This window comes from Lasiodiplodia theobromae, assembly GCF_012971845.1.
Source record: "Lasiodiplodia theobromae strain AM2As chromosome Unknown scaffold_34, whole genome shotgun sequence".
NCBI classification, from domain to species: domain Eukaryota; kingdom Fungi; phylum Ascomycota; class Dothideomycetes; order Botryosphaeriales; family Botryosphaeriaceae; genus Lasiodiplodia; species Lasiodiplodia theobromae.
The window spans coordinates 263,330-290,372 of NW_023336513.1; the positions used below are offsets into that span (position 1 = coordinate 263,330).

Genomic DNA, 27,043 nt, shown 5'->3' on the forward strand with positions numbered 1-27,043 from the left:
GGGATCGATGCGATTGTATGGCCATCGTTTTCTTTAGAAATCGCGTCTTGAGAAGTCAAGGTACTCAAAGATGATGCGTGCCGGGAGGTTGAACTGAGAAAATGCAACAGCAGAAATGTCAAAGGGAGTCCCAGTCAGGCATCTTATGGTCATTGTTGGCTTTTCAGCCATCATTTTGTTTTTCAAGGTATACGGTCTACCAACGCATGACTTCTCGCAAAAGAAACTCTTATCTCTTGCACGAAGGAGATGTCTCGAGGCTGGCTGAGTCAACACCACAATCTGAGCGCATGACCCCACACGCATCTGGCCATAGAAGGGGTCTCCGGCAGCATGCGCTGCTCACATAAACCACCCAGGAGGCTATTGCAGCAGAACCTAGTCACACGCTACCATTTACAGCCAGTGGTTGCGTTGTACTCCCACCTGGCGCTTGGCTCGCTTTGAGGCGCTGAACATTGCCGCCTCCAACCGTGCTGACGGCTCCACCGTGAGACACTACTGCGAAACATAGAGAGGCCACGAGAACTGGTCGACTGGCAAATGAATGAAGGGGAAAGCGATCCGCGCGGGAGCATGGCCGAGTGTTATCGATAGGCGTGCCTGAGCTGCAGCCTTGGCCGCGGAGGTATCCCTGCTCACTCTCGTCGCCCTGCGTGAAGACCCCATCGCTGCCGCACACGGCCGCATGACGGCAGCCAGTCACGGCGGGCGCTCGCCGGACTGCCTGGTTGGAACGACGGCGTCCATGAGTCGCCCGCTTGCTCTAGTGCGGCTGCTGCTTCCGCGATGCCCACGTGACGCGCGCATTTAGAGCAAGTTGGAGCTCCCCACCTGCGCCTCTCAATCGTATCTCACGACTGCCTGCGCCCGCCTCATACCTACCGTTGGGCGTGCTCGCGCTGCTGCCGTTCTTCTCACCGCTGCCTGCAGCTGCTGCGTGTCCGCTACTAGCTTGTCATCGCTCACTCCTCCGAGAGTCTCCACACCCCCAGGTTGCCTACGTCACCGCATTAATCGCCGAACAGCTAGCGACGCGCCGTGATTGCCAGTGTCGCTTTCGCGCAAAAGATCTGGAAAGGTCGTGGGTTTCGCGGTTAGGATAGAGGCGCAGGGCTTCTCAAGCTCCCCATAGAAGCTTCACGAGAAGCTCCCAACAGCTCGACCTCCAGGTTCTCGGAGGCGGCCGTGCCGACGAAGTCTCCTTAGCCGGGATCACTCATATAACAACCTCTCCACTTGGACCCTGACGACATCCTCACAGCAAACACTCGTCCCACCACGTAGCCATCCGCGGGTCGCTCTGCACCTCGCCGATCCTCCTGCGACACTCACAGCTCCAACCCCTCAGCTATCTCGCGACCCAGCCTCGTCCAGCAGCCATGGGTCTCACGTACAACGTCTACCTCAACTCGCACCGTATCTACGGTTGCAAGAACTGCAAGACGCACCTGTCGAACCACGACGACATCATCAGCCGTGTTAGTACAAGCGCGCTCCCCCCTCTCTACGCCACCGCATGCAGTACGATGCCACTTAAGGTGCTAACGTAGGAGGATATCCAGAACTTCCGCGGCCAGCACGGCAAGGCCTACCTCTTCGACTCTGTTGTCAACATCACCCAGGGCGAGCCCGGCGAGCGCAACATGACGACCGGCAGGCACATCGTGCGCGACATCTCGTGCAGGCAGTGCAAGGAGACCGTCGGCTGGAAGTACGACAAGGCGTACGAGGCCTCGGAGAAGTACAAGGAGGGCAAGTACATTCTTGAGGCTGAGCTCCTCTGCACGGTCACGTAATGGCATCGCAAGCTACGGACTGCCTTCTTCGAAGCGAAACGAAGCGAGGCCATTTGCATAAGGGCGTTTAAGGAACTGCATGGTGTTTTGGAGCATGTCGGCGTCGGGGATTCCTCTCCAGCATACGTGAAACTCCCATTCGACATCGGCTTTTGGGCATCTGGATTCTGATTGGGTCATTCATGGGGTGATGTTTAGGTAGCGTGACGGACTTTCCAAATTGGGTCCAATATATGAGCATCCAAGAATGGAGACCTAAATCCTTTCTCCTCTCTTTGAACCAGACTCGGCGCCGAGATTATTAAACGAACTTGAATGACAAAACATCCATTGGAGCTTTACTCAGCAATATCGAGTGGCTTTTCGGGACGGCGCGATCAGCTTTGCATATGCGGGGTAGCGGAAGTGGCCCATGAGGGGCTGGCAAGCCTCGGAGCTTGCTGCTATGACATGGACATAAATTCGCCGTCAGCCCACCACAACACCACGTCTGGATAGCATTTTCACATCCAATTGTCATTCTCAAAACATTTCTACCAAGTCAATTGATTTCACCGGAACTTATTCTTCAAAAACAGCAAAGCAACACGATCAAGAACAATGTCGAAGTCCACAATGCGCGCTGTCGTCTTCAAAGGCCCAGGCAAGGTTGTCCTGGAAGACCGACCATGCCCTAAGATTCAAGCGCCAACAGACATCATCGTCAAGGTGGACTACACCGCGCTTTGTGGTAGTGAGCTGCATGTGTTCCGCGGCCACCAACCCAGCGGGACCGATTTCATCATGGGCCACGAGTTTACAGGTACGGTGGAGGAGGCAGGCGCAGACGTTAAAACAGTCCAGAAGGGGGACAAGGTTGTGAGTCCCTTTACTGTCAGTTGTGGGGAGTGCTTCTACTGCAAGAAGGGGTTCTCGTCAAGGTGCGAGAAGTGTCAGCTGTTTGGCTGCCCAGCGCTGGATGGTGCGCAGGCTGAATATGTGAGTTCAATCGCCTGCGATACAGATAATGATGGATCACATTCTGAATGGTTACAGGTGCGCGTCCCCCTGGCGGACTCAACAGTCATGAAAGCGCCACCTGGCATTGAAGAGAACAAGCTTGTGCTCATGGCCGATATTTTCCCAACCGGGTATTTTGCGGCCGCCAACGCTTTCTCCTCGCTCTCAAAGGAGGACATTGCGGATGCTACGGTTGTGGTGATTGGTTGCGGGCCCGTTGGTCTCTGCGCACTCATCAATGCTGTCGACTACAAGCCAAAACACCTGTTCGCTGTCGACAGTATCGAGAGCCGGCTGGATCTTGCAAAGAGTCTCGGTGCTGAGCCTCTGAATTTCCAAACCGACAGGGAGGGGTTGGACAAGAGGATCAAAGAGGTGACCAACGGCCGCGGGGCTGATGTCGTCATTGAGGTGGTTGGGCTGAGCCCCGCATTGAAAATGGGTTTCGAGATTCTCAGACCATGGGGGGTCATTAGCAGCGTGGGAGTGCACAACGGCGAGGCAAGTCTCGATTGGTATCCTATGAGCTGTGAACACCCAGCTGACCCTGGCTGCAGATTCCATGGACTGGCAATCAGGCCTACGGCAAGAACCTACGCATCCAGATGGGGCGATGCCCAGTGCGGTCCATCTTCCCGCAAGCGCTGGAGGCGCTCCAGCGCAAGCAGCACCTGCTGGGATTCATGGCGGACAAGATCATGCCGCTGTCGGATGCAGTTGAGGGCTACGATCTGTTTGATAAGATGAAGGCGCAGAAGGTGGTATTCGCAGCGCAAAAGTAGGACAAGCTGGCCGGCGCATCCGTTGAGGCCATTGACGGGCCATCCGGGTAGCTGGATCGTGATGCGATTGGAGGCGTGTAACCAGACCTCGCACAACTAGCTCGATAGTGGACGGTGCTTCGTCCCGCACACCATATTCCTTTCCGCTGGCGCTTGCGATCGAGTCGTGTTTTTTGACGTGTGGACGTGCGAACTCCGGCCGAGACAGTCACCGGAGAGCACTCATCCGAGACGGCAGTGCTTATAACCGCGGCGTCTGAATCTGGCACCCGTGTGGGGCGCGTCGACATGGATGCCGGGCGTGCGGACGCGCGGTAGACGCTGCTCGCCACCGATTTCTCAGCGCGAGTGATGTGAGAAACGGAACGGCCAGCGCGCCTGTTGTCGGGCACGCACCCGGCTGTGATGCGCGCCGGCGGCTGTTTGCCCGCGCAAGAGCCGCGGGATCGGCCTGCTGCATTGTGGCCGCAGCTAGCGCGGTGGTGTACGTTAAGCGGCCGTTGCAGCAGCAGGCAGCGCAGCAGCGTGTCGGGGAATGCGTTTGAAGGCAGCGTGGAGGTGATGCGCGGCAGGCTTGTGCGTGGACCGTTGCTGGGGCTTGCTGGGAGCTAGGCCGGCAGGTGCGTGGGCTAGCTGCTGCTGAGCTGCAAGCACTCGCTTGGGCACAGGCACTTCAGAGCGCGCTGCCTCCGCCGCCTTTCTCCACTTGACCTTCAAGCACCACCACCGCTCCACACAACACGCGCATCCAGGTCCTTTTCCTCCGCCCGCCATCCCCCAACTCCCCTCCTCTTCACCGAATCGCCTCCCGATTCCTCTTCCTCCTCTCCCCCCGCTCCCTCACCTTCTCTCTCTTCCGCCCGCCGAGCAACCCCGCCGCTCGCCGCCCGCCACTGCCTTCCGAAGCTCGGTAAGTCTTGCTTGCCCAGGCCACGCATTTACCTCCGTCGCAAACAGCTGGCTAACGTTATGAAGCGCGCGCCCCAGAGCTTCCCCACCAACTTCTCTATCGCCCCACCAACGCGTCGCAACGCTGCATCGTCGCGCCGCTCCTACGCCATTGGATATCTTTGAACGGATTGTTCTAGGAAACCACCGGACCTCACCATGTCTGCCGAAGAAGTTGCCATGCAAGCTCCCGCCGTCGGCGACGACGTTGTCCAGCCCTTCCAGCATCTCAACGTCAACGAGGCCGGCGAGCCTATTCCCCGGACCGAAGAGGAATATGCCAATGCGCAATTGACTCTGCGCGCCATTGTTTCCTCCAAGGAAGCTGGTGTCATCATTGGCAAGGCAGGCCAGAACGTCGCCAACCTACGCGACGAGACTGGCGTTCGCGCTGGCGTCAGCAAGGTCGTTCCGGGCGTTCACGACCGCGTCCTTACCGTGACCGGTGCTTTGAGCGGCATCTCGAAGGCGTACCACCTCGTTGCCAAGGGTCTTCTTGAGGGCGCGCCTTCCGTCGGAATGGGCGGCGTGATCAACACCAGCGGCACCCACCGTAAGTTCACGCGTCCCTGTTATCTGTTCATTCATTCCAGTGCCCCGCAGCAGCCAGCACCCAAAAAATCATTGGAGCTATACTAACGACGCGCGCTCATAGCTGTTCGCCTGCTCATTTCCCACAACCAGATGGGAACCATCATTGGTCGCCAGGGTCTGAAGATCAAGCAGATCCAAGATGCCTCTGGCGTCCGCATGGTTGCACAGAAGGAAATGCTCCCCCAGTCCACCGAGCGCATCGTTGAGATTCAGGGAACGCCCGAGGGAATCGAGAAAGCTACCTGGGAGATCGGCAAGTGCTTGATTGACGACCACGAGCGCGGTTACGGTACCGTCCTCTACAACCCTGCTGTCCGGGTCCAAGCTGGCACTGGCCCCATTGGCAACGGATTCACCGGCACCCGCTCCTACAACCGCACCGGCCACGGAAACGACTTCAGTGATTCACCCACCTACAGCCGCCGCTCGGGATCGGATGCTGCCTCGCGCCCTCCGATGCCCACGACGACGGAGGATGGCGAGGAGATCCAGACGCAGAACATCAGCATTCCTTCAGACATGGTTGGGTGCATCATCGGCCGTGGTGGCAGCAAGATCAGCGAGATCAGGAAGAGCTCGGGTGCACGCATCTCCATCGCCAAGGCTCCTCACGACGAGACGGGCGAGCGCATGTTCACCATTATGGGAAGTCCCAGCAGCAACGAGAAGGCACTGTACCTTCTCTACGAGAATCTCGAGGCCGAGAAGATGCGCCGCAGCCAGGCGCCCCAGGAGTAAGGTGGCACTTGCGAGCCTAGACCTTTACTTGAATTTCGTCGGCACTGCGCGGCCAGCCGTGCACAAGCATGGCAAAGGCGTTTCGTTCAGCTGCTTCGGACATTCTGTTGTCCTGCGGCTTCCGGTCTTCGGGCTTCGCTCTCCAATGATTACCCAAAAGCAATCTCCTTAGTGCTTCGACCGGCTACGTTCTCAGCTCATAATCCTCTCGCAAGTTGAGCGGTTACGACTTCATGATTTATGTCTTGATATCCGCACGTCTACCCATCGCCAGCCCGCGAACGGGGTATGTACGTCAGCATTCAGGCTCGCTGTCTTTTCTGGCAAACGGTTGGCCCTGGCCACAAATTGCCAGAAAGAACCACCCCCACACCTCGCTCTCACCCAAATCGCACCCAAAACTCCCATAAAACCTTTGTCTCAACAATCTCTTAACTCTCGATAGCACTCTTGCCCTTTCTTACTCCCGAAATCCTGGCCCCTTCCTCTTCATTCGCATGATCTACAGGGGCACTCACTCTCCGCTGGCTAAAGCGTGCTGGCAAATTGATTATGACCTTGTAAATAACGAATGAAGGGACGATCGGAAGACAAGTCTATTGAATAATGCAGAAGTTTATTGCTTCGATGAAATTGCGTGTGCTGACATTGACAAGCAGGATAAAGCTGGCCACACGGCGCTTTGATGGTTGTTTGCATGGTCACAAACATTTTGCGGGTGGAAGCTGATAGGATCGCATGCATGTTTCAAGCGGGATGACGAAAGTATAGCTCAGGTGATTCAGACACTCGTGAAGAAAGCTCGGGGTCCACCAGCGTCCATTTGTAGCAATCAGCAGGTCACTGAAGAGCGAGCGGTCTGCTCAGGTAGGCTGGAGTTATCGCACCATTCTTTGCGTGGGGGCTCGCGTTCGCTGCCGACGCCCGGGTGCTTCCTTCCAAAAATGGAAGTCACTTCATATTCGGTGTGGCCTCGTTAGAACAGCTCACCTAGCACCTCACCAATCTTCTGCCACCTTCACCTCTCTTCCTCGACCCTCGCCGACGCCACCGCGCAGTCATTGACCCGCTACCGCACGCTCAAGTCCAAACGACATGCAGCGCCCCGACATCCAGCTCTTGCGCGCCAAGGTTGCGCTCATGAGCCCGTTCGATTGCCCGCCTTCTGCTCTAAGGTCCGCTCGCAAGAAATACCCTGACGCGCTCAAAGTCTCGTGGATTGCTCTGCCCGCGACTGCGCCGGATGTTGGTCTGAACTACAGCAAATCGTCTGGCGAGAAGCCTTACATTGTCGAACCTGGATGCCTTGACGCGGTTACCAACCACCAGGATACCTCTTCGGATGCTGTTTCACTCGCCGACTCTGATGTCGCAGTCTTCGGTGGTCTTGCTCTCACTGAGCGTGGTCATGACAACGCCTTCAACAATGACGCTGCGCAGCGCAATGCTACGGCATTCGCTTCAAACAATGCTATCATTGCTGACTTCGGAGGCGCGACGGGCATTGGCCCTCAGCGCCGTAACAATGTGGCTCATCGCGACGCCGGACCACGCAATGTCACCAAAGCCAACGATGTCTATATCGACGAGCAGCAAGTCGTCCTCCAGGATTCGGAGGTCTCTTCCAATGTCGGCAACCTCATCAAGGAATTCACTGTCCCGAAGCATTTACCTTTGAACTCGATTCAGCCGTCTAGCGGTAGTCCTTATCTCTCGGACCACGTGGACGGCCGTTCTGAATGCGCTGAGCCTGCTGAGAACAACAACAAGCACACCTCCAAGGACATCGTTGTTGCAAGCGATGAAAGTGTTACGAAGACTTTGGTCCCAAAGATCTCTGTGGTTGGTACTCCTTGGCTCCCTTAGACAGCCCGAACACTGACTACAACTAGGATAACTACGGCAGTCGTGCTGACGAGGTCGCTGATAAGCGTACCCACCACAATGCCGTCGAGAAGGGCTGCAAGAGCGGCATGCGTAGTGCTAAGCGCGGTAAGGTTTCGCATGAGCCTGATGTCATTGTCATCAGTGACAACGACGACGACTTTGACGTGGCGATGACAGGTACGAACGGCGAGATAGACAATGGGCTGCTGCAGTTCGAGCCTCGCTATGTCGTAGTCGATGCTGTAGGTTGGAAGTTCCGTGAGTGGCCATCAATGCAGAAGGCAGTCAGGGCCTGCTACCAGGTGATGCCGCCGATCGATGCCGGCAATGGAGTCAAGCTGTTCAGTAAGTGTTGTCCTTATCAAAGCTAGATGATCTATGTTCAACGCTGATCTTTCATCTGCACAGTCAATGATAAGGCTCACGCTTTGACGCTCGATGCTCTAAGGTCAAAGTCCCGTGAATTGATTGATATGAGGGGCGAACGCAATAAACTACTGATGCGTACGGAGCGCAGGCTTACGAAATTGTGGCTCACCAAAGAGCGCGGCTGCGTCATCGACTCCTCCGACAAGATGTGGGACTTCTCGCCACTGTGGTACCTGTTCAAGGTCAAGATTGCCGAGATCAAAGAGCAAGAGGAAGAGAAGCGTCGTCATGCTAACGGCGGCGATGGATGCGGCGGACTTGGCGGTGGAAGCGGCGGTGCCTATGGCGGTGTGACTGGATACGGCGGTGGAGGCGATGGCGCTTTCCCCGATGTTGACGATGTTCCGGCCGGCGGTGTCGTCGATGAGGGTGACACGGAGCACTCTGACAAGCACTGCTCGGAGGAGGACATGGCCTGGCTGCGTTTCGAGGACGAGGAGTGAGGTGGCGCCGCGCTGCTGGCTGCTGATGCTCGCGACGCTTGCTGTGCTCCGACATGTTGGTTATCGAACGCTGGGCTTGATCCTATGCTCACGGATTCTACGAGCTTGAAGAGGGTATTCGAGATTGGACGATTCTACAATGCGGCTACTGATTGGATGAAGACGGGACAATCTCGATAGAAATGGCTAGTTCTAACAAGTCTGTAGGACAAGCTAAGATACAAAAATGGACTTCCTCATTCCACTCTAAAAGCGTGGCTGGTTGCGTTTACACCCACTAGAAGTCACTGCACGGTTTGTTTAGTCAGGCGACTAGTAGGGATTAACTTAAGCCGTTCCACTAAAACTACACTGTGCGATTAGAGAGAGTCATATTTAGTTAGGGGGTTAGTGGGGAGACGTTGAAGCTTCGACTTTTTTTGTCCGGGTTAGCTGCATAAGTGTGATGGGCACTGCTACTATACAGTCCGCGAGGGTCCTGCCCGCCATTGTGTCGGTTGTTCCAAAATAGGCAGTACGGTGAGATGCCATAAATAGAAGGTGCACGATGACCAGAGAGCACGGTTTGGTGACGGGGTTGAACTCGATTGCAGCGCGACAGAGAGGTATGATGGTGGCGTTTTGATAGGGCTGAGAGCCGGGGGAAATTTTCAGTGGGATGAGGTCAGAATGTGCCTAAGGCATGCAGTCTATTTTAATTTAAGCTCCTTGGCTGGTGGTGGGGCTTTTGGGGCTGAAGACGGCGCGAGGATCGGCGGAAGCTTGGCTGGGGCCGGCCAGGGACCTTGATGCCACCTATCGAGAAATCGCAGACACGGCTTTATAATGCGCCCACCACTCGTTTCTGAGACCCAAGCCGAGACTGCTCCCCAAAACCATGACGACGCCTGCCCGCTAGGCCAACCCATCCAGCCCCACGCTCCTTACGCTCATTTCGAATCGCTGTCGCCCTCGCGCCCGCCCCGCTGGGATCCCGCGCGCATCCCTACCCTGACGTTTCCGATCGTCGCACATCCGCTACAACCCCTCCGAATAGACACGCGACATGGCGCGTAAGAAGTCTGACCAGAATGGCGCACTCGCCCAGCCCGGCGCGAACGGCAGCCTCGCAAATGGCAGTACCAAGCCGAGCGCGACGCCTGCGACAGCCCAGAAGCAAGCCGGCGTAACCGAGCTGGTCATCTGCGTCGCCGGCATATACGCCTCATTGTAAGGACACCATGGGATTGCATGTACGCGATGTTACAGATGGGCAGCTTGCTGACGACGGACGGTCCCCAGTCTGTCATGGGCCCTCCTCCAGGAGCGCATCACGACGACGCGCTACGGTCCCCCGGCCGCGCCCGAAACCTTTACCTACTCGATCTTCCTGAACACGGTGCAGTCAGCCTTCGCGGCGCTGACGGGCTACGCATACCTGATCTCGTCCAAGCCCAAGGGTGGCCCCGTGCCGCCCATCTTCCCGTCGCAGCGCATCTTCTTCCCGCTGGCGCTGGTGGCCGTGACGTCGTCGCTGGCGTCGCCGTTCGGCTATGCCAGCCTCAAGTACATCGACTACGTGACGTTCATCCTGGCCAAGAGCTGCAAGCTGCTGCCGGTCATGTTCCTGCACCTGACCGTCTTCCGCAAGCGCTACCCGCTGTACAAGTACGCCGTCGTGGCGCTGGTGACGATGGGCGTCGCCGTCTTCACGCTGCACCACCCGTCGACGGCGAAAAAGGCGGGCAAGCACAACAGCGCCAACGCCGTGGGTAACAACACGACGTGGGGCCTGCTGCTGCTCGGCATCAACTTGCTCTTCGACGGCCTCACCAACTCGACCCAGGACCACATCTTCACGGCCTTCAGGCCCTTCTCCGGCCCGCAGATGATGTGCGCGCAGAACATCATGTCGACCGTCCTCACGTCGGCGTACCTGCTGCTCTCGCCGTACATCGCCCAGACGCCCGTCGGCGCCTTCGTCGGCATGTCGGCGCAGGACGGCGGCGAGCTGCAGGAGGCGCTGAGCTTCGTCACGCGCTATCCGCAGGTCGGCTGGGACGTGCTGTCGTTTGCGGCGTGCGGCGCCGTCGGGCAGGTGTTTATTTGTAAGTTGCGAATCCTTTTCTTTCCCCCTCGGGGAACACTTGATTGGGCAAGAAAGCTAACCTTCTCTGTGCAGTCTATACCCTGTCGCACTTTTCGTCTCTCTTGCTGGTCACCGTCACCGTCACGCGTAAGATGCTGACGATGGTGCTGTCGGTCGTCTGGTTCGGCCACAGCATTCAGGGCATGCAGTGGCTGGGCGTCGGGCTGGTCTTTGGCGGCATCGGCGCCGAGGCCGCCATCAACAGGCGCGAGAAGAAGCAGAAGGAGAAGGCCAAGTTGGAAGCTGCTGCTGCGGCAAAGGAGGGCAAGAAGGAGTTGTAGTTGTAAGAAATAAAAGAGGAGGTTAGAGACGAGTGCATTTGGGAGGCGTTTTCGATATCACTTTGCTGCGCGCGGTACATATATGTATCTGGATCAAGGACTGTACGTCATAAACTGATATCTTTCTTCCTGACACTGCTCCTTTCTTTTTTTTTCCCTCCTGACTGCTGTTCTCTCCGCGCGCCATGACATGGTGGAGGTCAAATTCCCGAAGTGAGGAAGCAAATTTATAGGAGCCATGAAAATTGATGTTGCAACTGGTGATGGAAACGAATGGTATTGTCTACACTGAATGAGTGGCAATGAGGACTGAGTGGGTGGGCTGACCGGAGTGAGTGGCGGCTATACCCTGCTCAGATGACTCAGCTAACTACGGAGTTGCTACAGTACATAGTGTAACAACTAACTACTACCCTTCCCTCCCACCGATTTTTTTTTTTTCCTTGATTGCTCAAAATCACTAACGAAGCGCGTCCACGACCACACCCTCATCAAAGTGCTTATTGCAGCAGAAAGATGAGCGGCACCAGCCGCGCACTACTAACAAATTTTTTCCCTCCCCTTTTCAAGTTTTTTTTTATCCCCCATCAACGTCTCCCTACTAACTACTTCTCCGGCGGCTTCGGCGCGAACCTCTTCTAGTTCTTGGGCGACAGCGGCAAGCCCGGGAAGTTAGGAGGCATGGAGAATTTCGAAGCCCGGTAGTGGCCATGGCGCGGGGCGTAAGCGGGAATGTAGAATTCCTTAACCCGGTGGTTGCCATGGCCCGGGAAGTCGCGGAGGGGTTTGTAGAATTCCGTGGTCCGGTCGGCGGCGCGCTTCGTCGTCATCATGCTCTCCTCCTCTTCGGCTGCTCCTCCGAGCTTCTCCGCCGCTGGCATCACCGACGACGACGACCTCTTTCCGTTGATACCGTCGATAAGGTGTCCGATGGCATCCGAAACCTTCGAGACTTTGCTATCATCACCGTCATCATCATCATCATCACGGCTTGGGGCTGGGGGGTCGTCGGTGTTGGTGTTGCGGTTCTCGACGGCGGCGGCGGCGGCGGCGACGTCCCTCCTCCTCCTCTCCGGCGGTACTGCTGACCTCTTCCTGTCGAGGAGGTCGTCGATTTCATCGTCGAATTCGTCGAATTCGTCGGATTCGTCGGATTCGTCGGATTCGTCTTGGAGCGCCTGGGTATGTTTCTTGAGCCAATCAATGATGACGGTTCCGCCCGCCATCATACTAATGGCTTTGCTCCACGAGGATTGCCTCTTGGCGACGACAGCGCTGGTGTCGCCGCCGCCGCTGCCGCTGCCCTCGACGGCGACCTCGGTGCCCCCCACAGGTGGTGGTGCTTGCGGTGAGTACGACGACGGCCGCCAGTTAGACTCCTCCTCCTCCCTCTTCTTCGTCTTCTTCTTCTTCCTTGCATCATCATCATCATCACCATCCTTCTTCTTCTTCTCCGACTCCACCACAGGGTCGGAAGGAACCTGGCCCAATATAACTCTCATGATGTAATCAATGGCGATCTGGAGGGGGGCCTTTTCGCCATCCGTCTCGGCGGCAATGTGAGCCAGGGTGGTGCCATCGACGGCGACGTTCAGTTCCACCGAGCTCCTCCTTTTCCTCTTCTTGTCGACCTCGTCGGGGTTGACGGGGTCGCCGCCGGGAGGGAGCTTCATTACTGGGGGCGGGTAATCCGAGTACTCTTGCCCCAACAGATCTACTATGGGAGTTATGAGGGAGTGGGCTTCGAGGTCCTCGTCCTGTGGAGACCTCTTCTCCTTCTTCTTCATGGCAACGATACTGGTGGTGTCGGTGTCGGTGTCGGTGTTGGGAGTGAGAGCGGGAGGAGCCGGAGCCGGAGCCGGAGCATCATGAGCGAGATCGCGCTTCGTGAGGTCGAAAAAGCAAAAGACGAAGAGCATTCTGCAGAGGATGAACCTGGCCGGCGTCCATTTCCGCTTGTTGAGATTCGCAACGGCGGTGGTGGTGGTGGTGCTGCTGCTGCGCTTGGTCACGTTGCTGCACCACCAGGGAAGCGGAGCTCCGCATTGTCGAAAGCGGGCGTCTTTCGCCTCCGGCTCGGCCGACCGCTTGCTGAGGGCGGTGTTGCTGCTGCTGCTGCTGTCGTTGCTGATCTGCGGCGCAGGATCGTCCAGACCACGACGCCAGACCACGGGGCAGATGAAGGGGAAGAAGAAACACACGGCGGCCCTCGCCGGCTTCGAAAGCTTCTTGGGCGGCTTGTCCCTCTTGGCCATGTAGACGGCGGGGATGTCGATGGCGCTGCTGCTGCTGATGCTGCCGAGGCCGTTGCTGCTGCTGCTGCCGCTGTCCGCCAGCTCTCTCTTGTCATAGCCGGTGCCAGCATAGTCAGAGCCAGACATGACCGCGTACGGGCAAAGAAGGACGAACAGCACGCATAGGGCTATCTTCCCTTTCACCGGCATCGGCTTCATTCCCCTCTTGTCGAGGGTGACGGCGGAGCTGCCACTATCGCTGCCGCTGCCGCCGTCCGCCAGCTGTCTCTTTTCCCTTCCATCGCCGTATATCGGGCACAAAAATGGCAGAAATGTGCATACCATCACCATCCCCGTCATTTCAAAATTGTTCTTTACCCTCTTCGTGAGAGTGACGACGGAGCCGCTGCCACTGCCGCTGCCACTGCCACTGCCGTCCACCAGCTGTCTCTTTGACCTCTTACCCTGATTGTCCACCTCGGACGCTATCGCCATCGGGCAGCCGATGAAGGGGGTAAAGATGCACAGCGCGAGCTTAGCCGAGTCGGGCATCCAAGGCATCTTCCTCTTCGCCAGATCACGCGTGACGACGGACCCGTCAAACACGTTGCTGCCGCCCGCCACGGCGCTGCCCTCGCCCACGCGGCTCTCGCCGATGACGGTGCTGCCGTCGACGACGCTGGCGCCGTCGAGAATGTCGCTGTCGATGACGGTGCTGCCGCCGGCGACGGCGCTGCCGCCCAGCACGTCGCTGCCGCTCAGCGTGGACCCTTCGGTCACGGCCGACTGCCCCGCGACGGTCGTGTCTTCCAGCGTGCTGGAGTCGATGACGACGTCGTCGACGACGGTGCTGTGCACGAGGTTGGCGTCGGAGACGGTGCTGTCGAGGACGCGGCTGTCGACGACGGTGCTGTTGCTGATGACCGAGTCGTCGACGGTGCTGTTGGAGATGTTGCTTTCGTAGACGGTGCTGCCGCTGTTGATGTTGTTGCCGTTGTTGTTGTTTTCACCGCCATCCTGGTCCTCGGTCTGCTTGAAAGTAGTGGAGGAGCCGGTGGAGGTGCAGTCGTCGTTCTTCTTGGTCGTCGTGGCGGCTGCGGCGGCCGAGCTGCTGTCGGCTTGCTTGTTGTTGTTGGCGGAGTTGTTGATGTCGGCGGAGACGACCTTGAACGGCCCGTTTTTCGTAACACGGTCGGAACCGGGAGAGGGCTTCTTGGTGGTAGTGGCTGCGGCAGCGTTACTGTCGGCTTTCTTGCCATCGGGTTTCTTGTCAGCGGGCTTCTTCTTGTTGGCGGGCTTCTTCTTGTCAGCGGGCTTCTTTTTTTCGGTAGGCTTCTTTTCGGCAGGCTTCTTGTCGGCAGGCTTCTTTTCGGTAGGCTTCGGATCAGCGGACTGCTCCTCGGCGGGCTTCTCATCAACGGGCTGCTCGTCCTCGGGCTGCGTGAAGGGAAAGACCTCAACAGTCTTCCAATAGGGGAACAGCCTGCCGATGAGCGTATCGTGCTCAGTGTAGACGGTTTCGACGGAGCGCTTCCTCTTGTACGGAGCCGTGAGGAGCGTCGTCGCCGTCATGTTGGAGTTCCGCGGCGGACCTTGCGCCGGAAGGGGCCAGTTGACGGGCCGCATGAACATGGGGTCGTCGACGACAGCATGGCGATCTGGCCCCACGCTCCCCGTGGTTGGGACAGCAGTGACGAGCTCGCCGGCTAGGCCGTAGAGGAGGAGGGGGACGTGGGGCTTCATCGGTGTTGCACACTCTTGTCGGGCTTTCTTGTTTCGGGGATCGTTGTGGGTGGTGAGGGCTTTTGGAGAAGGTGGTGACTTCCTTTCTCGATTTTTATATTTTTCCCGTGTGGAAGGACTCTTTGGAACCGATGCGGCTGCTACTCCTTTTTAAAAGAGTTCTGTTGGGGCGCGCCCTCAATTGACAGATGCTAGGCTATGATAATGAGCCACGGATATGGTAGTCACGCTCTGGTTGTGGATTTTTTTATTGCTTTGTTTCCCCTCAGGGTTCAGTACCGTAAGTAGGTTGTTGAGGTTGGGACTGAGAGTTACGATTCCTGCGAAGGTTAACACTTTGCGCTGATAATTCTGTAGATACAATGTTTGAATTGAACAGAATCGGTATTCGCAAGCCGAGTATAGAGCTTGCGGTTGAAAAGTCTAGTGTGAGAACTTGGAGCATTCTTGCGCTAGTACTCTTTAGGTATTAAGCAAAAGGTTTGGGCTTCGTTGGACCCCCGCCTTATAGTGTACCAAATAAAGGATCCGATCTAGCTCTCTAAACCTGACCACCCACATCACCACGAGCTGCGTACCCAACCATAAATGCAATACTACAAAGGCATTAATCCGATGTAACCCAAGATAAGCTCCTTTTAAAATCCGGGGAAACTGCTATCAATAGAGACTCTCTTTCACTAATGCGGTCAAACTCTATAGGAAGGAAAGGGATCTTCTCATCTAGCGTTGTCTTCCTTCCCTCTTTGGTTTTCAAAGCATCGGGCCCATATTCCGTCAATTGGTGCATTCTACTACGTAATTCAAAACAATTCTTAGAAAACCGCAACTAATTAAAAACTATACAGTTGTAATCAACAAACGAGACCCCTAAGATTCAACGACTGTCTAAAGAAAAAAAAACTGGTTTTGCTGGGGCAGGGGAAGGGTCCTTCGGACGTAAGCTATGGGACCACGTAGGTACGCTAGCGAATGCAGGGCATCGGAAGGAGCAGTAGTGCCGGCCGTCGGATCTTTCACGAGGCTGGGGCATCCCGGGGCTATCTGACAACGTTGAGGCCGTTTTGGCGGCAATCATCAGACTGCAGCCAAGCTACGGCGGGGCGGGGCTAGGCAAGGGGAGAGAGAGATCATGGGGTGAAACCAATGGCGCTAGAGCAAAAAGCTTAAAAATAGGATAAAGAGGTGCACATGGATGAGAAAAAGGAGAGAGAGTTGAGGGCAAGGATTGCTCCCGAGTACGACCCAGAAAAGAGATTCGCACATTACTCGTCGGATATCCAAAGGGATGGGAAGACAGAAAAAGGAAAAAAGTGATATGTTGCTTTAAGCTTGGCCTTCAGCTAATATCAGCGGATTCCCAAGGAGGTGGATTGTGACGCAAGTGGTGTCCAGCCTCGTTCCCCTGGCCTGTTTCGCCTTGACGCTGGGTGAGCCCGGCGGGCTGGGAAAGGGAATCTGCACCTCAGAAACCAGGGGAGATCCATGGCCTGGGAGAGGGATGACGAGGCGGCGCCGCTGCGCCACGCCGTTGCAGCTGACGGAACGAGTAAGTCGTTACATTCCCGGCCCTTATGAACGGCGGGGACAGTCGGATTTATCCAAAGAGGCCTTGCATCCGCCTGTGACAATAAAGTACGAGTCAGTTCTGTATCAGCATCGCTCACGGCCGAAAGGAAAATTGAAAAAAAAGTTGGCACAACGTTTTTCTAAACCGAGCCCCAGGTGTGGAGCGGATAGCGCCACCGGAGACAGCGGCGGCAGCGATGATGACGACGGGGCGGGAACGGTTGTGTTGATCATCAGACGGACGACGCCGCAGCACATTATCGGACGTGGATCGGAGCCTTGGCCGGTGCGGCGCCCGCCGGCCCTACTCTCCGGCACATGCCTACTGGGTACGCACGCAGGCGCGAGCACGGGTGCTCTTACCGGACGTAGAAGGTGAGTGGGGTGTGGGCCACATGTTAAAGTAGGATGGAAGACCGCAGTGGAGCCTGATGTAGCGGAGGAGTAAAAAAAGAAGGGCAATTGTGGCTTGATTGGCACGCCTGAGAGCTTCAGAGCTTGGCAATGGCGACAATCGAGCCACAGACGGAAATCTCCTACCCCTTTGCTAGCGTGGCTGTGTGGGTGGGCGAGTGAGGGGTCAAAGAAAGGCGGAACTAGGGAGTTATTGCTCCAACGGTGGAGTTAGAAAGGACGGCGTTGGTGGCGTTAGCCTGTCTCAGCCCAGCCGTAATATAGTCATGGGCGGATCTTAATAAACCCCATCAATGCGGTGTCGGTTATAGCATATCCCGAACAAAAGCCTTCTCACGTTAGCCTGGGGCTTCGCAAATGGAGAGCTGTCATTGGGTCGGTGAAGTCGGTGTTACAGATACTTTTCAGCATCGAACCGAGGTCTTGTCCTCTGTCTGTATCTGGCGGTGTCCAACTGTACAAGCGCGAGGCGGAACGTGACAAAAACATCGCTGATATTCCCTTTTTTGACGCTTCTCCCCCTGCTCCCAACTCAAGTGCCAAAAACACGCGCCGGAGCTATGCAATCCTCTACCTAGCTACTACCTACTGTCGTAACTTCGTGATGAGAGGAAGTCCAAATAAAAGATGATACCATCGGAAAATGACTTCGGTAGCGACAGTCGGGAAAGAACAGACAGCAGTACAGAAAACAGAGACAAGCCAGAAACGTGAAATACAACACTACAATGCCGAAATCCAGATAAATGCACATCCCGCCTAAAGAAACCTAGCCCAGCGCCAAACTCGGGTAAAAGGGATATATGTAAAAGACCACCATGCCACCCATTCATCGCGACATCGAAGGGGTATCGGATAAGAATGGAACAAGGAGGGAAAACGAAGTGAAAGAGCCACCCACGCACAACTACACAGCATCATACATCTACATCATCATCAGATCATGCCGGCCCAGTCGCCCCCGTAGCCTTTTATCGAGGCGCCGACAACGCTGTCGTGTTGCTGATGATGCGGTGTCGGAACATGGACAAGATGGTTCATGTACGACTGCTGCGGCGCCTGTTGCGGTTGCTGATGCATCGCCGGGTGTTGCGACACCATTGGCCCACGCCCACCGCGAGGCGAAGGCGTCGAGTCACTCCCAGGCGTCTTGGCGCCATAGGGAATTGAGTCTGGAATAGACTGCTCCTGCTTGATCGACGGAGTGCTCTGTTGGGGGTGACTGCTGCTGTTAGGGCGCGAAGACGAAAGCGAGACGGCAGTCGAAGGCCGGGTACTGCTGGCACCACCGGCATTGCGAGAAGCCTGCTGCGAGGAAGTCTCGCGGCGACGCTTGGGACCATCTTTGGCCTTTGGATGAGTGTGACACTAGGAGATAGACATGTCAGTGTGACTGCAGTGGATGATTGGTTGACAATGGTAATGAAAGTCCCGAACATGACGCGTAAGAGCGTGGAGCTGAAATATGAGACTGATACAAGGGAGGGCTGTTAGAGGATATGGAAGGATCCCTTACCTTGTAAGCGTGCCTGAACCACGTCGTGCCCTTCTTTTTGCTGCTGACCAGCGCTACCCAGTCGCCGCAGCTACCACACAAGCCTTCCCACACGTCCAGGTTTCCCTCTGTGCGACGGGTATCCCGCGGACCCTGGAAAGCGGCGCCCGTGTTCGCACTGACGCCATGCGTGAACGACTTGTCGTACCAATAAGCGCTATTCTTCAGCACGAGCCACCTGCCCGGCTTGCACAGTCCACACCAGCCCTCGCGCTTGTTGCCGTGCCCACGGACCCAGCGGGGGGTGTAGAGATCGCCCTCGAAGCGCAATTCCTGTTCCTTGGGCACCATGTCGGGATCCGACGGGTTGAAATCTTCTGGCGGGGGGTCGGAAGGTTCCTGCTGCAGGGATGCGTACAGGTTAGGTGGCTCGGAGAAATCGGCGAAATGGGCGGAGCAGCCGTGGTGCTGGTGGTCATTGCTCTGGAGCAGGCCATACATGCCCTGGGACGGAACAGGACGGGGGGCCTCCAATTGGTAGCGCTGGTGCGGAGGAGAGAACATAGGACCCTGTGTGGATGGCAGCGGGTGCGGCTGCGAGGAAAGCACGTATTGGGACTGCGGGCGGTGCATGCTCATGGTGCTCGCGCCAAAGGCGGGCATCGACTGCGGGTTGAGGCGCTGGCCGTAGTTTGCAAAGCGATCCTGGACCTGGTGGACGGCGAGAGCCGGGGTCGACGTGGGTGCAGCGCCCGTCATGCCGGTGGACCACCTCTTCATGCGGTCGCTCTCGAGGGTGTAGGGCGACGAGCGGACGCTGGAGTGGTTGTGGGGGCCCGGCGAGGCGCCGCCGCGGCTTACGGTCCGCACGGGATCGTGGCGTTGCGGGGAGGTCAGGGGCGACAGGAGGTTGGACGAAGGATCCATGGGTCCCCAGCTGTCATAGTCAGACGCTGTGTAGGAGTGGGTGTCCGTCTCGGACGAAAAGTCATCGTACGTGAAGCCAGTGCCGGTGCTCGTCGTCGAGAACGAGGCGCCAGAGAAGCGCTGCGAGGGATTCTGCAGGTAGCCGGTGTTGGGGTCCTGGCGCATGGTCGGGTTCTGCCTGAGATCAATGATGGGACTGTCCTCGTCGTGGGTCATGAAGGTAGGGTTGAAGTCGGGCATGTCTGGATCCATGTTAGGATAGTCCATCATCTCACACGCCTTTTGACACCATGATTCTGCGGAGGTCGTCAGGATTAATATCAGCGTGCTGGCGGGCGACGTACCAGTGTCGGCATGGGCGGGCTGGGCAGGGTAGCACTCGGTGCCTGAAGCGGAAGCAGGCCGCCAATGGTACTTCTGGCCACCCATGCTCGAGGGGCGCGAGGTGGCAGGCGGCTTCATGTCTGGCTGTGGCACCGACCACGTGCTGGCTGGCTGAAAGGGTTGCGTTTGTGCATTGCCATACGAATACATTATCTGCGGGCCGGAGCGAGAGGGATCCTGGACGAAAATATCGGGCGCACCAAGCGATGGACGATATCTTTATACAACGTCAGTGGTGTTTTCGGCTCTGGGGCAGACGACGGACTGGGATGTTGCATTGAATTCCATTTTTAACCGCTGGGAGGTCCTGGCCGCGCAAGTTAGCTCGATTGGGTTGCATGATGACCTGCCGGACCCTTGGAGGGAGCCGTGCAGCGGCACGCCTGGCTGGGCGACGGTGACGCCGACGAGCCGCGCAGACGCAAGGGAGGCGGGCTTACCAAGAGTTAGGCTCTTCTCTGCTGTAGAACGACGTGGGGTGCGTGGCGTGGGTCCAAAGGAATGTACAGAGCAAGGTACCGAGTCGCAGCCGGCGCGAGCGGATAGCAGTGCTCAAATCAAAAACGAGTGTGCTGCGGAGAGGGCGAGCCAAAAGAGTGACAGGGCCAAAGTAGGGGAAGGCAGGCGTGAGCGGGCGGCGCGGCTGTATATGGGGACTGTGATCGCTACTACACGATGCCAGCATCAGATGGAAAGCGGCTTGGCTGCAGCATTCTGGAACAGCGCGCGCTGCCTCTCTCCACTGTAGCAGAAGCCGAGCGCTGAGCGCACGCCCATAGGGCAGAAGCTTGGCCGGCAGCTGGCCGGCAGCGAGCCGTAGCTGTGCGCGCCGCTTGGGGACGACCCGAAACGGGCGCGGTTTCAGGAGGCCAGGCCGGGCTTGCCTCGATCGGGCACTCGGAGAATAGTAGGACGGAGTCGGCTGCCAGCCGCGACGAGGAGTCGACGCAGCTGGCACTCTGAAACTGCTGCGCGGCGAAGCGAAGGCGAGCGCCCCTGCCGCAGCGTCGGTGGTCCGTCGCCGCCCGCCGACCGCGCCCGCCCGGGCCCAAGGCTCCGCTCCATGCCCCAAGCCCAAGCCCGCCGCCCGCCAGCCAGCCAGCCCAGCCGCTGCAACACCACCCCCGCGCGTCACCGTTGCATGCCGCCACGCCCACAATCACGCGTCGCCAGCTCGCCCTCGGCCGCGCGCGCCGCTATCGACCGCATGCGCGCGCGCGTTGCACAGCTCGGCTATTCTCGCGCGTGCGCCGCCGTTGACGGCTTGGTTTGATCGCCGTGGGCCTCTGTCGCCGGGGCCTCAGGTGTCGGATGACTTGGCTCGCGACGGCCGGTCCACCGCGTGGAAACGTGACGGGCTGCAGACGAGGCGCACCGCTGCCGGCGCGGGGATGATCAGCGCGCTGCGAGTCAACTGCCACCCTCTTAGACCGCTGCCCCTCGTGTCAATCTCCCGGCAACACGCCATGCTCCCGGCCCGCATGCTGACGGCACAACGCCCCAGATCCAGCTCCAGCGCATGATCGAACCGCGAGGAGCCCATACTGCTTCCGCCCTCGCCTGCAGGCGCGCGAATACTTCTGTGCCACCAGCTCCACCACCCACAATATTCGCCGAGCACGTTCATCGACGAGTGCTACGCCAGTTCGCTGGTACGGCCCGCCCTCAGGCGCATCCGGCAAGCTGACCACCTGCAAGCCAGAGCTTGTTCGGCAAGCGCCATCGACGGCAATCCGCTGCCCGCCACTGGCTCTCGATTTCCGGCGCATCTCGCGCCCAAGGCCCGCCACGCGCCTCTCAGACCCTGTGGCAGATGATCTCGCTGACGTCCATTGCAGATCGCGGCTGACAAGTCCCCAGCTGAAGCTGCTGCAGGTCATTGTCTCGTGCATCGGCACCGGCGGGCGGCGACTGCTCGTGCTATGAAGGGCCTTGAGGCAAACTGCCACTTACCGCCAGAGTGGCCACGAGCCAAGGAACGCAAGATAATAGGCAAAGACGCTCCCGACCCGGACACGAATCCCATCCGCCGTCCTTCCTCCAAGGCTGCCATTTGTAGCGGCAGCGTACCCTAGCAGACCGCTCAGCCGGCATTCCAGCAAATCATGACCATCAGAGCAGATCACGATAACGACGCACGTCTGGCATGGGGTCGGCCAAGCCAGTGAGCACTACATCGGATCAATCACCAACCACGAGGTCCAAATGCCATGGTTGCACCAGCGGGGCTCTTGCAATCCATGGCTTTCTTTTTGACGATCCATTCCTTGCGTCGCGCCCGGGGTATGAGGCACGCCGACAAAATCAGGACGAAACTGCATTTGTGCGTCCGACTAAACGAACCCATGGCGCCCCAACACTGGCGCTTTGCGCGCGCTATATGCGGAAGACAGGAAAAAAGCAATGACGCGAGCATCGTTCGCAGCTTGATCGCTCCGGTGGGGCCATGTACAGACCCTGAATATTCAAGAGAGACACGGATTGGCGTGCCGACTTGTCGTACAGATCCGCAGGAGAGCCACAGCCCCCGAGGATGGCCCGCCACAGCCTGACAGCCGCTACCGCAAGCAACTGAGCGTGCCGATTACATTGGCACGATGCGACACGTCGTTCACTGGGGCTCTGAGTCTCGAAGAGCGCGCGCGTACCTGACCGCGGGGGTGAGAGCCTGACCCAAGTTTTCAGGCAATCAATGGACGCATGACGACGGCGTTTGCCTCGTCTTGATTTTGACCGCAACAGGGAGGTAGCGATATCATATTGCCGAGGCCGACGAGACAACCCTGTGCAATCCACCACGCTAATCTGGATCGTAGCCCAGAGGAGCAGGGCCAGCGCAGCATGAACCCCAGCGGCGACGCCGCACGACATCTGAAAGTCTCAACTTAATCCTATGTGGCGATTCTCACAGGGTCACTCGGAGTGGGCCGCTCCGCAATAGACTTGCGCCTGTGTTGCACCGCACACGAACGCTGCCAGAGGAATGTTCGCCGGACTTTTAAGCCACGACTAAGCGCGGGGTGGCGGCGATGCCTCCGCATTCTACGAGCCACATGGTTTTTGGCCGGTACACCATTCAGACGCACGTTGGCTGTGGGCATTGCCGATGGACCATCCCGGGAAAGTTTAGCCTCAAGTGGGCTGGGTTCGGCGGTGGCCGTTGACGATGGCCGTTGTTCTCTCTTCTGCACGCGGTCTCCACGCTGGCCCCCCTTCCTTGGTTTCCGCGGTTCGAAGCTGCAAGTGACAGCAAGCCCGCGAGGCGATGTAACGAATGCTACCGCGGCTTCGACCAGCCCTACCCGAAGTTACAGCACGTTTGTTCGCTGTAGGACTCCTCGCTACCAGCCGAAGTGACAGGGCGCTAACGGCTTCGCCGTGCGCCGTTAACGGCCAGGAAGTGGCGTGCCTGTCAGCATTAAGTTTGTGCGCCGCCAAGGTACAAGTCTTAACCAAGACGGTAAGCATCCAGACCTCACTTCTTGAGACCGATTCTCCAAAAATTTCGCCGATGCGAGTGGGCAGGGCGTAACGTGCTTAATCAAGGGGTTGACGATCCCGTCGATCCAGCAGCGTTGTCTGCGAGCTAAAATCGCAGTCGATCGGCAGCCCGCAACAGTTGCTGAAGAATGTTCCATCTGCTATTCCTGATGCGCAGTGGAACGGCTGTGCATTCCAATGACCATGCACATGTCTGCCTATTCTTTCCCTCGAGCACAGCATCGTCGTCAACACTCGGCCCTTTGTTTGCCTTATTGCCTTTCTCCTTGGCTGCCAGTCTGCATGGTTCGCTTGTGGTTGCACGACTGCGATGCTGTGTGTGAAGATGCTGTCTAGGCTTCGAATATCTCCTGGTTTTCATGTCGTTCGCAGAGGGCGGAGCATGTTTCTGCACGCACACGCCCCTCCAATCCTGCGACACGATATGGCATCCGTCCAATTACATTTTACACCGCCAAAATATACTTTCGAGGACACGATAATACCGTTCTTGTGATTGGATCAGTACTCTGTTAAGTTCCTCATGACGGTGGCCCGTACGCCCTGTGCCGCAGCCTTGCTGCGCCTGAGCTGTGACTTCTCTGCGGTAATAGCTTCACGTTCAAGCGCTCAGCTAGCTGCATCAGGGACACAAGGCAACCTCGATCGCCCTTGTCCGCCGCCTCATTCTTCGTAGTCCATGCTGTGATTCTCAATGGGATCGCTGTGTTGATCTTTTGAACCCTTTCGTTCTGTTTACTCATCCGTCGAAGGCATGACTGAACAAGATTACCGCTGCAGGGACAAAACCTCGAACAAGAAACCATTGGCAGTAGCAGATGAGTGTCATAACCCTATTTCAAATACTTAAACCTTTGTCTCATGATTCGCGTACCAATAGCAAGAGACGAGAGATTTGGAATGCTCATACACGCGGTGTTCCATGATCAGAGATGATGCATTGATGATGAAGTGGCTCACAGTATGAAAGAGGCAGCATGTGTCAAACTACAAAAAGCTCCACTGGAAACAGAACCGGAAGAGGGAAATGCAGAAGAGTTCAGGTCTTTTGTCATTGGTAGATTGCGTCGTTGTGGCAACGTTTCGCCTACTCTCCCCCCTCATGACGCGCGCTCCGGTTGGCCTGTCTCGCTCGGGCCAACGCTTTCCGATCCTCAATAGGGTGCTGACGGTTTTCTCTAGATGAACGATGGATCCGGAGTTCCGTTGCAGAGTTCGTCTCCAACGCGCGTCTCGGTTTTTCTTTCGACTTCACGCGAGCTAGTGTCAGCCTTGCAAGCTCTTATCTTACGATCTATCAAGGTGATACCCCGTCGGAGGGGGGCTGATGTGGCTCCGTCCCTGCCGGAGATAGGCGGCGCTGTGACCGTCGTCCGTCCGGACGGACGACCTTGACTAGGTGGGAGGATGCTTTTGAAACGTGCTAACTCAAAGGATATCGGAAGAGGGAGGGACGATGGGAAGGCAGAGGCCTAGAGAGAAAACGGAAAAGCGCGTTTCGCGCTTAGCTTTGCTGAGGCTGGAAAAGAAGTTAATGAACACGACTTTTTTTCTTTCTTCTCTCCTCCGAAACTATTGAATTGCAATACGGCAGTCAATAGTTCTGCTCCGTCGTCTTACTCGAGCCGTGCAGCGCGGCAGGCGGGCGTTGCCGGCGATGCGTCATCGACGGCTGTGGTAAACTCGGACCCTTATTATTGCTGCAATCCTCGACTATAAGCCCGCCCTGACCGATGCTGCAGCTCAAAGGCTGGAATCTTCGGCAGTCGGCCCGTCGTCGGCGCTATAGTCGAGACGGGCCTCTGGGCTGGCGGGAAACAAGAGAGGGTAACGTGCTGGTCATGGGGGTAATTTGTGTGCTCCGAGGGTACAAAAGCGGAAGGAAATGCGCGAGTGTTGATCCAAGCGTTTTGGAGTCTGCAATCATGGCGTGCCTGTGGACCTCTTGCCTGGGCTCTTTCTGACTCTCTCTCGTGCTCTGTCTATTTCTCCGCTCGGAACAAGGACGGCGGCGTTATTTTGGTTGGTATTATGGGAGGGTTGTGTGTAGTATATGATGAGTAAGGAACATTGCCCCCCATCGCGACGGATGCCAACACTGATCGCCTCCTGCCGTCTGTCCTTCTTGTCGTGCTGCATCTGCGCTCTAAACAGGCCATCAGGCGTTTGCCGGCGGCAAGACGCGCGCGCCACGCCACATAAGATAGACAGTTATAAGGCCTTGTTTTGCCCTCCTCTTCCACATCCCCTAGCGAGATCAAATATCGACAAGGCTGACCGCTGCTTCTTTCAGTTGGCTAGGGAATCCTTTTCCCATTGGTGTGGTGGCCCACTCGCACTCTATTGCTTTCCCCCCTTACGAGTTTCCCCGGCCAAGCATCGATCGGCCGTGTGCCTTTTTTGTTTCGAACTGGGTCCCGCGATGTGGCGGTGGAGAGGGGGAGGAGCATTCCCCAATTGAAGAAAACTCGCCGTGGCATTCCCACCCTCCCGACGGCGGAGCGCAAACAATACTTGCTGACTCGGGCTCCTGACGTCACCAGCTATTCATAGCTACGGACGTACAACGCTGCCCGATTTCAATATTGTCAGGCAGGGGGAGAATGGGTGGAGAGAAGGGAAAAAAAATAACTTCACCCTAATCGTCCAACGGCGCCGATGACGTCGGAGTTTATCCCGGACAACCTACCTACTACTCGGTCGTAAATCACAAGACCACGCAGAAAACGCACGCTCCGCTCTCACATCCCCTCTCTTTGCGCAAACGGCGGAACACAGACACTCCGCTTAAGCGAACGTCGGGGCGTGCGCCTGGCGCGCGGGCGCCTCACTACTCGCTCGCTCGCTCGCTCGCTCGCTCGTCTCCTCGGACCGAGAGGGGGAAACGGAGAGAGAGAGCAAAGACGACACAACCTGACGGCGGAGCTTGGTGAGATTACCGACGGAGCGGTAACGAGAAACAACAGCACCTAGTCATCCCGAAACAAACGACCCCTTCTTCTGCGCGCACGGTCCCCGCTGCTACCTCGTGTATGATGAGCGCTCACGATCCTTTCAACGGTTTTCGTGATTTCGTTTAAGCCCCCCCAAAGGAAACCTTGCTGATCATCGTCACGATGGCGCCGCGCGGGGCCTTTTTTCCAATTTAATTTTTTTTTGTTTCGTTTCAAAACTTCTCTAACCGTTTAACCCCACACCCGTCTACCTACATACTTCGCTTCAAGTCTTGTTTTCGCCTTTTGGGTAGTTGCTCACGGACGCCTCATTTTTTTGTGCTGATGAAAGGGTAAGAAAAAGCCCACCACTAGAATCGAGATGGATTACAGAAAAGAGGAGGTGATGAACAGTAGATCCCCCCCTTTATTTTTAGCCTTTCCTTCTTCACGTGGAGCATTTACCACAAAAAGAGGAGCGCTTTGTCCGTCATCGCTGCCCCTCTTCCGTTCCTTCGCTCCATCTTTCTGCCGAGAGAGTAGGAATAGAACCACTGAGAGACCCGCGATCAGCCCCCTCCTGCAAGAGGAGTAAAAGCGGGCGCGCGGATTGCTGCTGATTGGTCCGGAAGAGGGTGTCAAAAGTTCGCAGGACAGTCTTTGTTCGATGGAATAGTAGCTGTCAACTATGAAGATCATGAGGTGACTCACAACCCCTCCCGCCCCTCTCTTTTCGTACTTTGCATCTAAGCACTGGGGCGGCATCGTATCCGAACAGATACACTCTAACCAGATAGTCGAGTAGCGTATGCAGG

The 27,043-nt window shown here is 57.1% G+C and overlaps 7 protein-coding genes across 7 annotated transcripts; 5 read left to right on the forward strand and 2 right to left on the reverse strand.

The window, feature by feature from the left end:
- Nucleotides 1–1,382: 1,382 nt before the first annotated feature.
- LTHEOB_9882 (Yippee zinc-binding protein moh1 protein) lies at nt 1,383–1,799 on the forward strand (the record flags this gene model as incomplete). Its single annotated transcript, XM_035519518.1, has 2 exons — nt 1,383–1,481; nt 1,554–1,799. The coding sequence occupies 2 exons, from the start codon at nt 1,383–1,385 to the stop codon at nt 1,797–1,799; spliced, it is 345 nt and encodes a 114-aa protein (XP_035368465.1).
- A 600-nt stretch (nt 1,800–2,399) lies between these two features.
- LTHEOB_9883 (alcohol dehydrogenase) lies at nt 2,400–3,580 on the forward strand (the record flags this gene model as incomplete). The annotated part of the gene is made up of 3 exons (XM_035519519.1): nt 2,400–2,777; nt 2,835–3,266; nt 3,356–3,580. The coding sequence occupies 3 exons, from the start codon at nt 2,400–2,402 to the stop codon at nt 3,578–3,580; spliced, it is 1,035 nt and encodes a 344-aa protein (XP_035368466.1).
- Nucleotides 3,581–4,687: 1,107 nt separating this feature from the next.
- LTHEOB_9884 (KH domain RNA-binding protein) lies at nt 4,688–5,860 on the forward strand (the record flags this gene model as incomplete). Its single annotated transcript, XM_035519520.1, has 2 exons — nt 4,688–5,081; nt 5,184–5,860. The coding sequence occupies 2 exons, from the start codon at nt 4,688–4,690 to the stop codon at nt 5,858–5,860; spliced, it is 1,071 nt and encodes a 356-aa protein (XP_035368467.1).
- Nucleotides 5,861–6,955: 1,095 nt separating this feature from the next.
- Nucleotides 6,956–8,619, forward strand: LTHEOB_9885 (Udp-glc gal endoplasmic reticulum nucleotide sugar transporter protein; the record flags this gene model as incomplete). The annotated part of the gene is made up of 3 exons (XM_035519521.1): nt 6,956–7,702; nt 7,753–8,092; nt 8,156–8,619. The coding sequence occupies 3 exons, from the start codon at nt 6,956–6,958 to the stop codon at nt 8,617–8,619; spliced, it is 1,551 nt and encodes a 516-aa protein (XP_035368468.1).
- A 1,045-nt stretch (nt 8,620–9,664) lies between these two features.
- Nucleotides 9,665–11,028, forward strand: LTHEOB_9886 (UAA transporter; the record flags this gene model as incomplete). Its single annotated transcript, XM_035519522.1, has 3 exons — nt 9,665–9,828; nt 9,901–10,706; nt 10,781–11,028. The coding sequence occupies 3 exons, from the start codon at nt 9,665–9,667 to the stop codon at nt 11,026–11,028; spliced, it is 1,218 nt and encodes a 405-aa protein (XP_035368469.1).
- Nucleotides 11,029–11,666: 638 nt separating this feature from the next.
- On the reverse strand, nt 11,667–15,005 carry LTHEOB_9887 (uncharacterized protein; the record flags this gene model as incomplete). Its single annotated transcript, XM_035519523.1, has 1 exon — nt 11,667–15,005. The coding sequence occupies one exon, from the start codon at nt 15,003–15,005 to the stop codon at nt 11,667–11,669; it is 3,339 nt and encodes a 1,112-aa protein (XP_035368470.1).
- A 2,919-nt stretch (nt 15,006–17,924) lies between these two features.
- LTHEOB_9888 (Conserved fungal protein) lies at nt 17,925–19,872 on the reverse strand (the record flags this gene model as incomplete). Its single annotated transcript, XM_035519524.1, has 3 exons — nt 17,925–18,356; nt 18,505–19,706; nt 19,755–19,872. The coding sequence occupies 3 exons, from the start codon at nt 19,870–19,872 to the stop codon at nt 17,925–17,927; spliced, it is 1,752 nt and encodes a 583-aa protein (XP_035368471.1).
- Nucleotides 19,873–27,043: the final 7,171 nt, after the last annotated feature.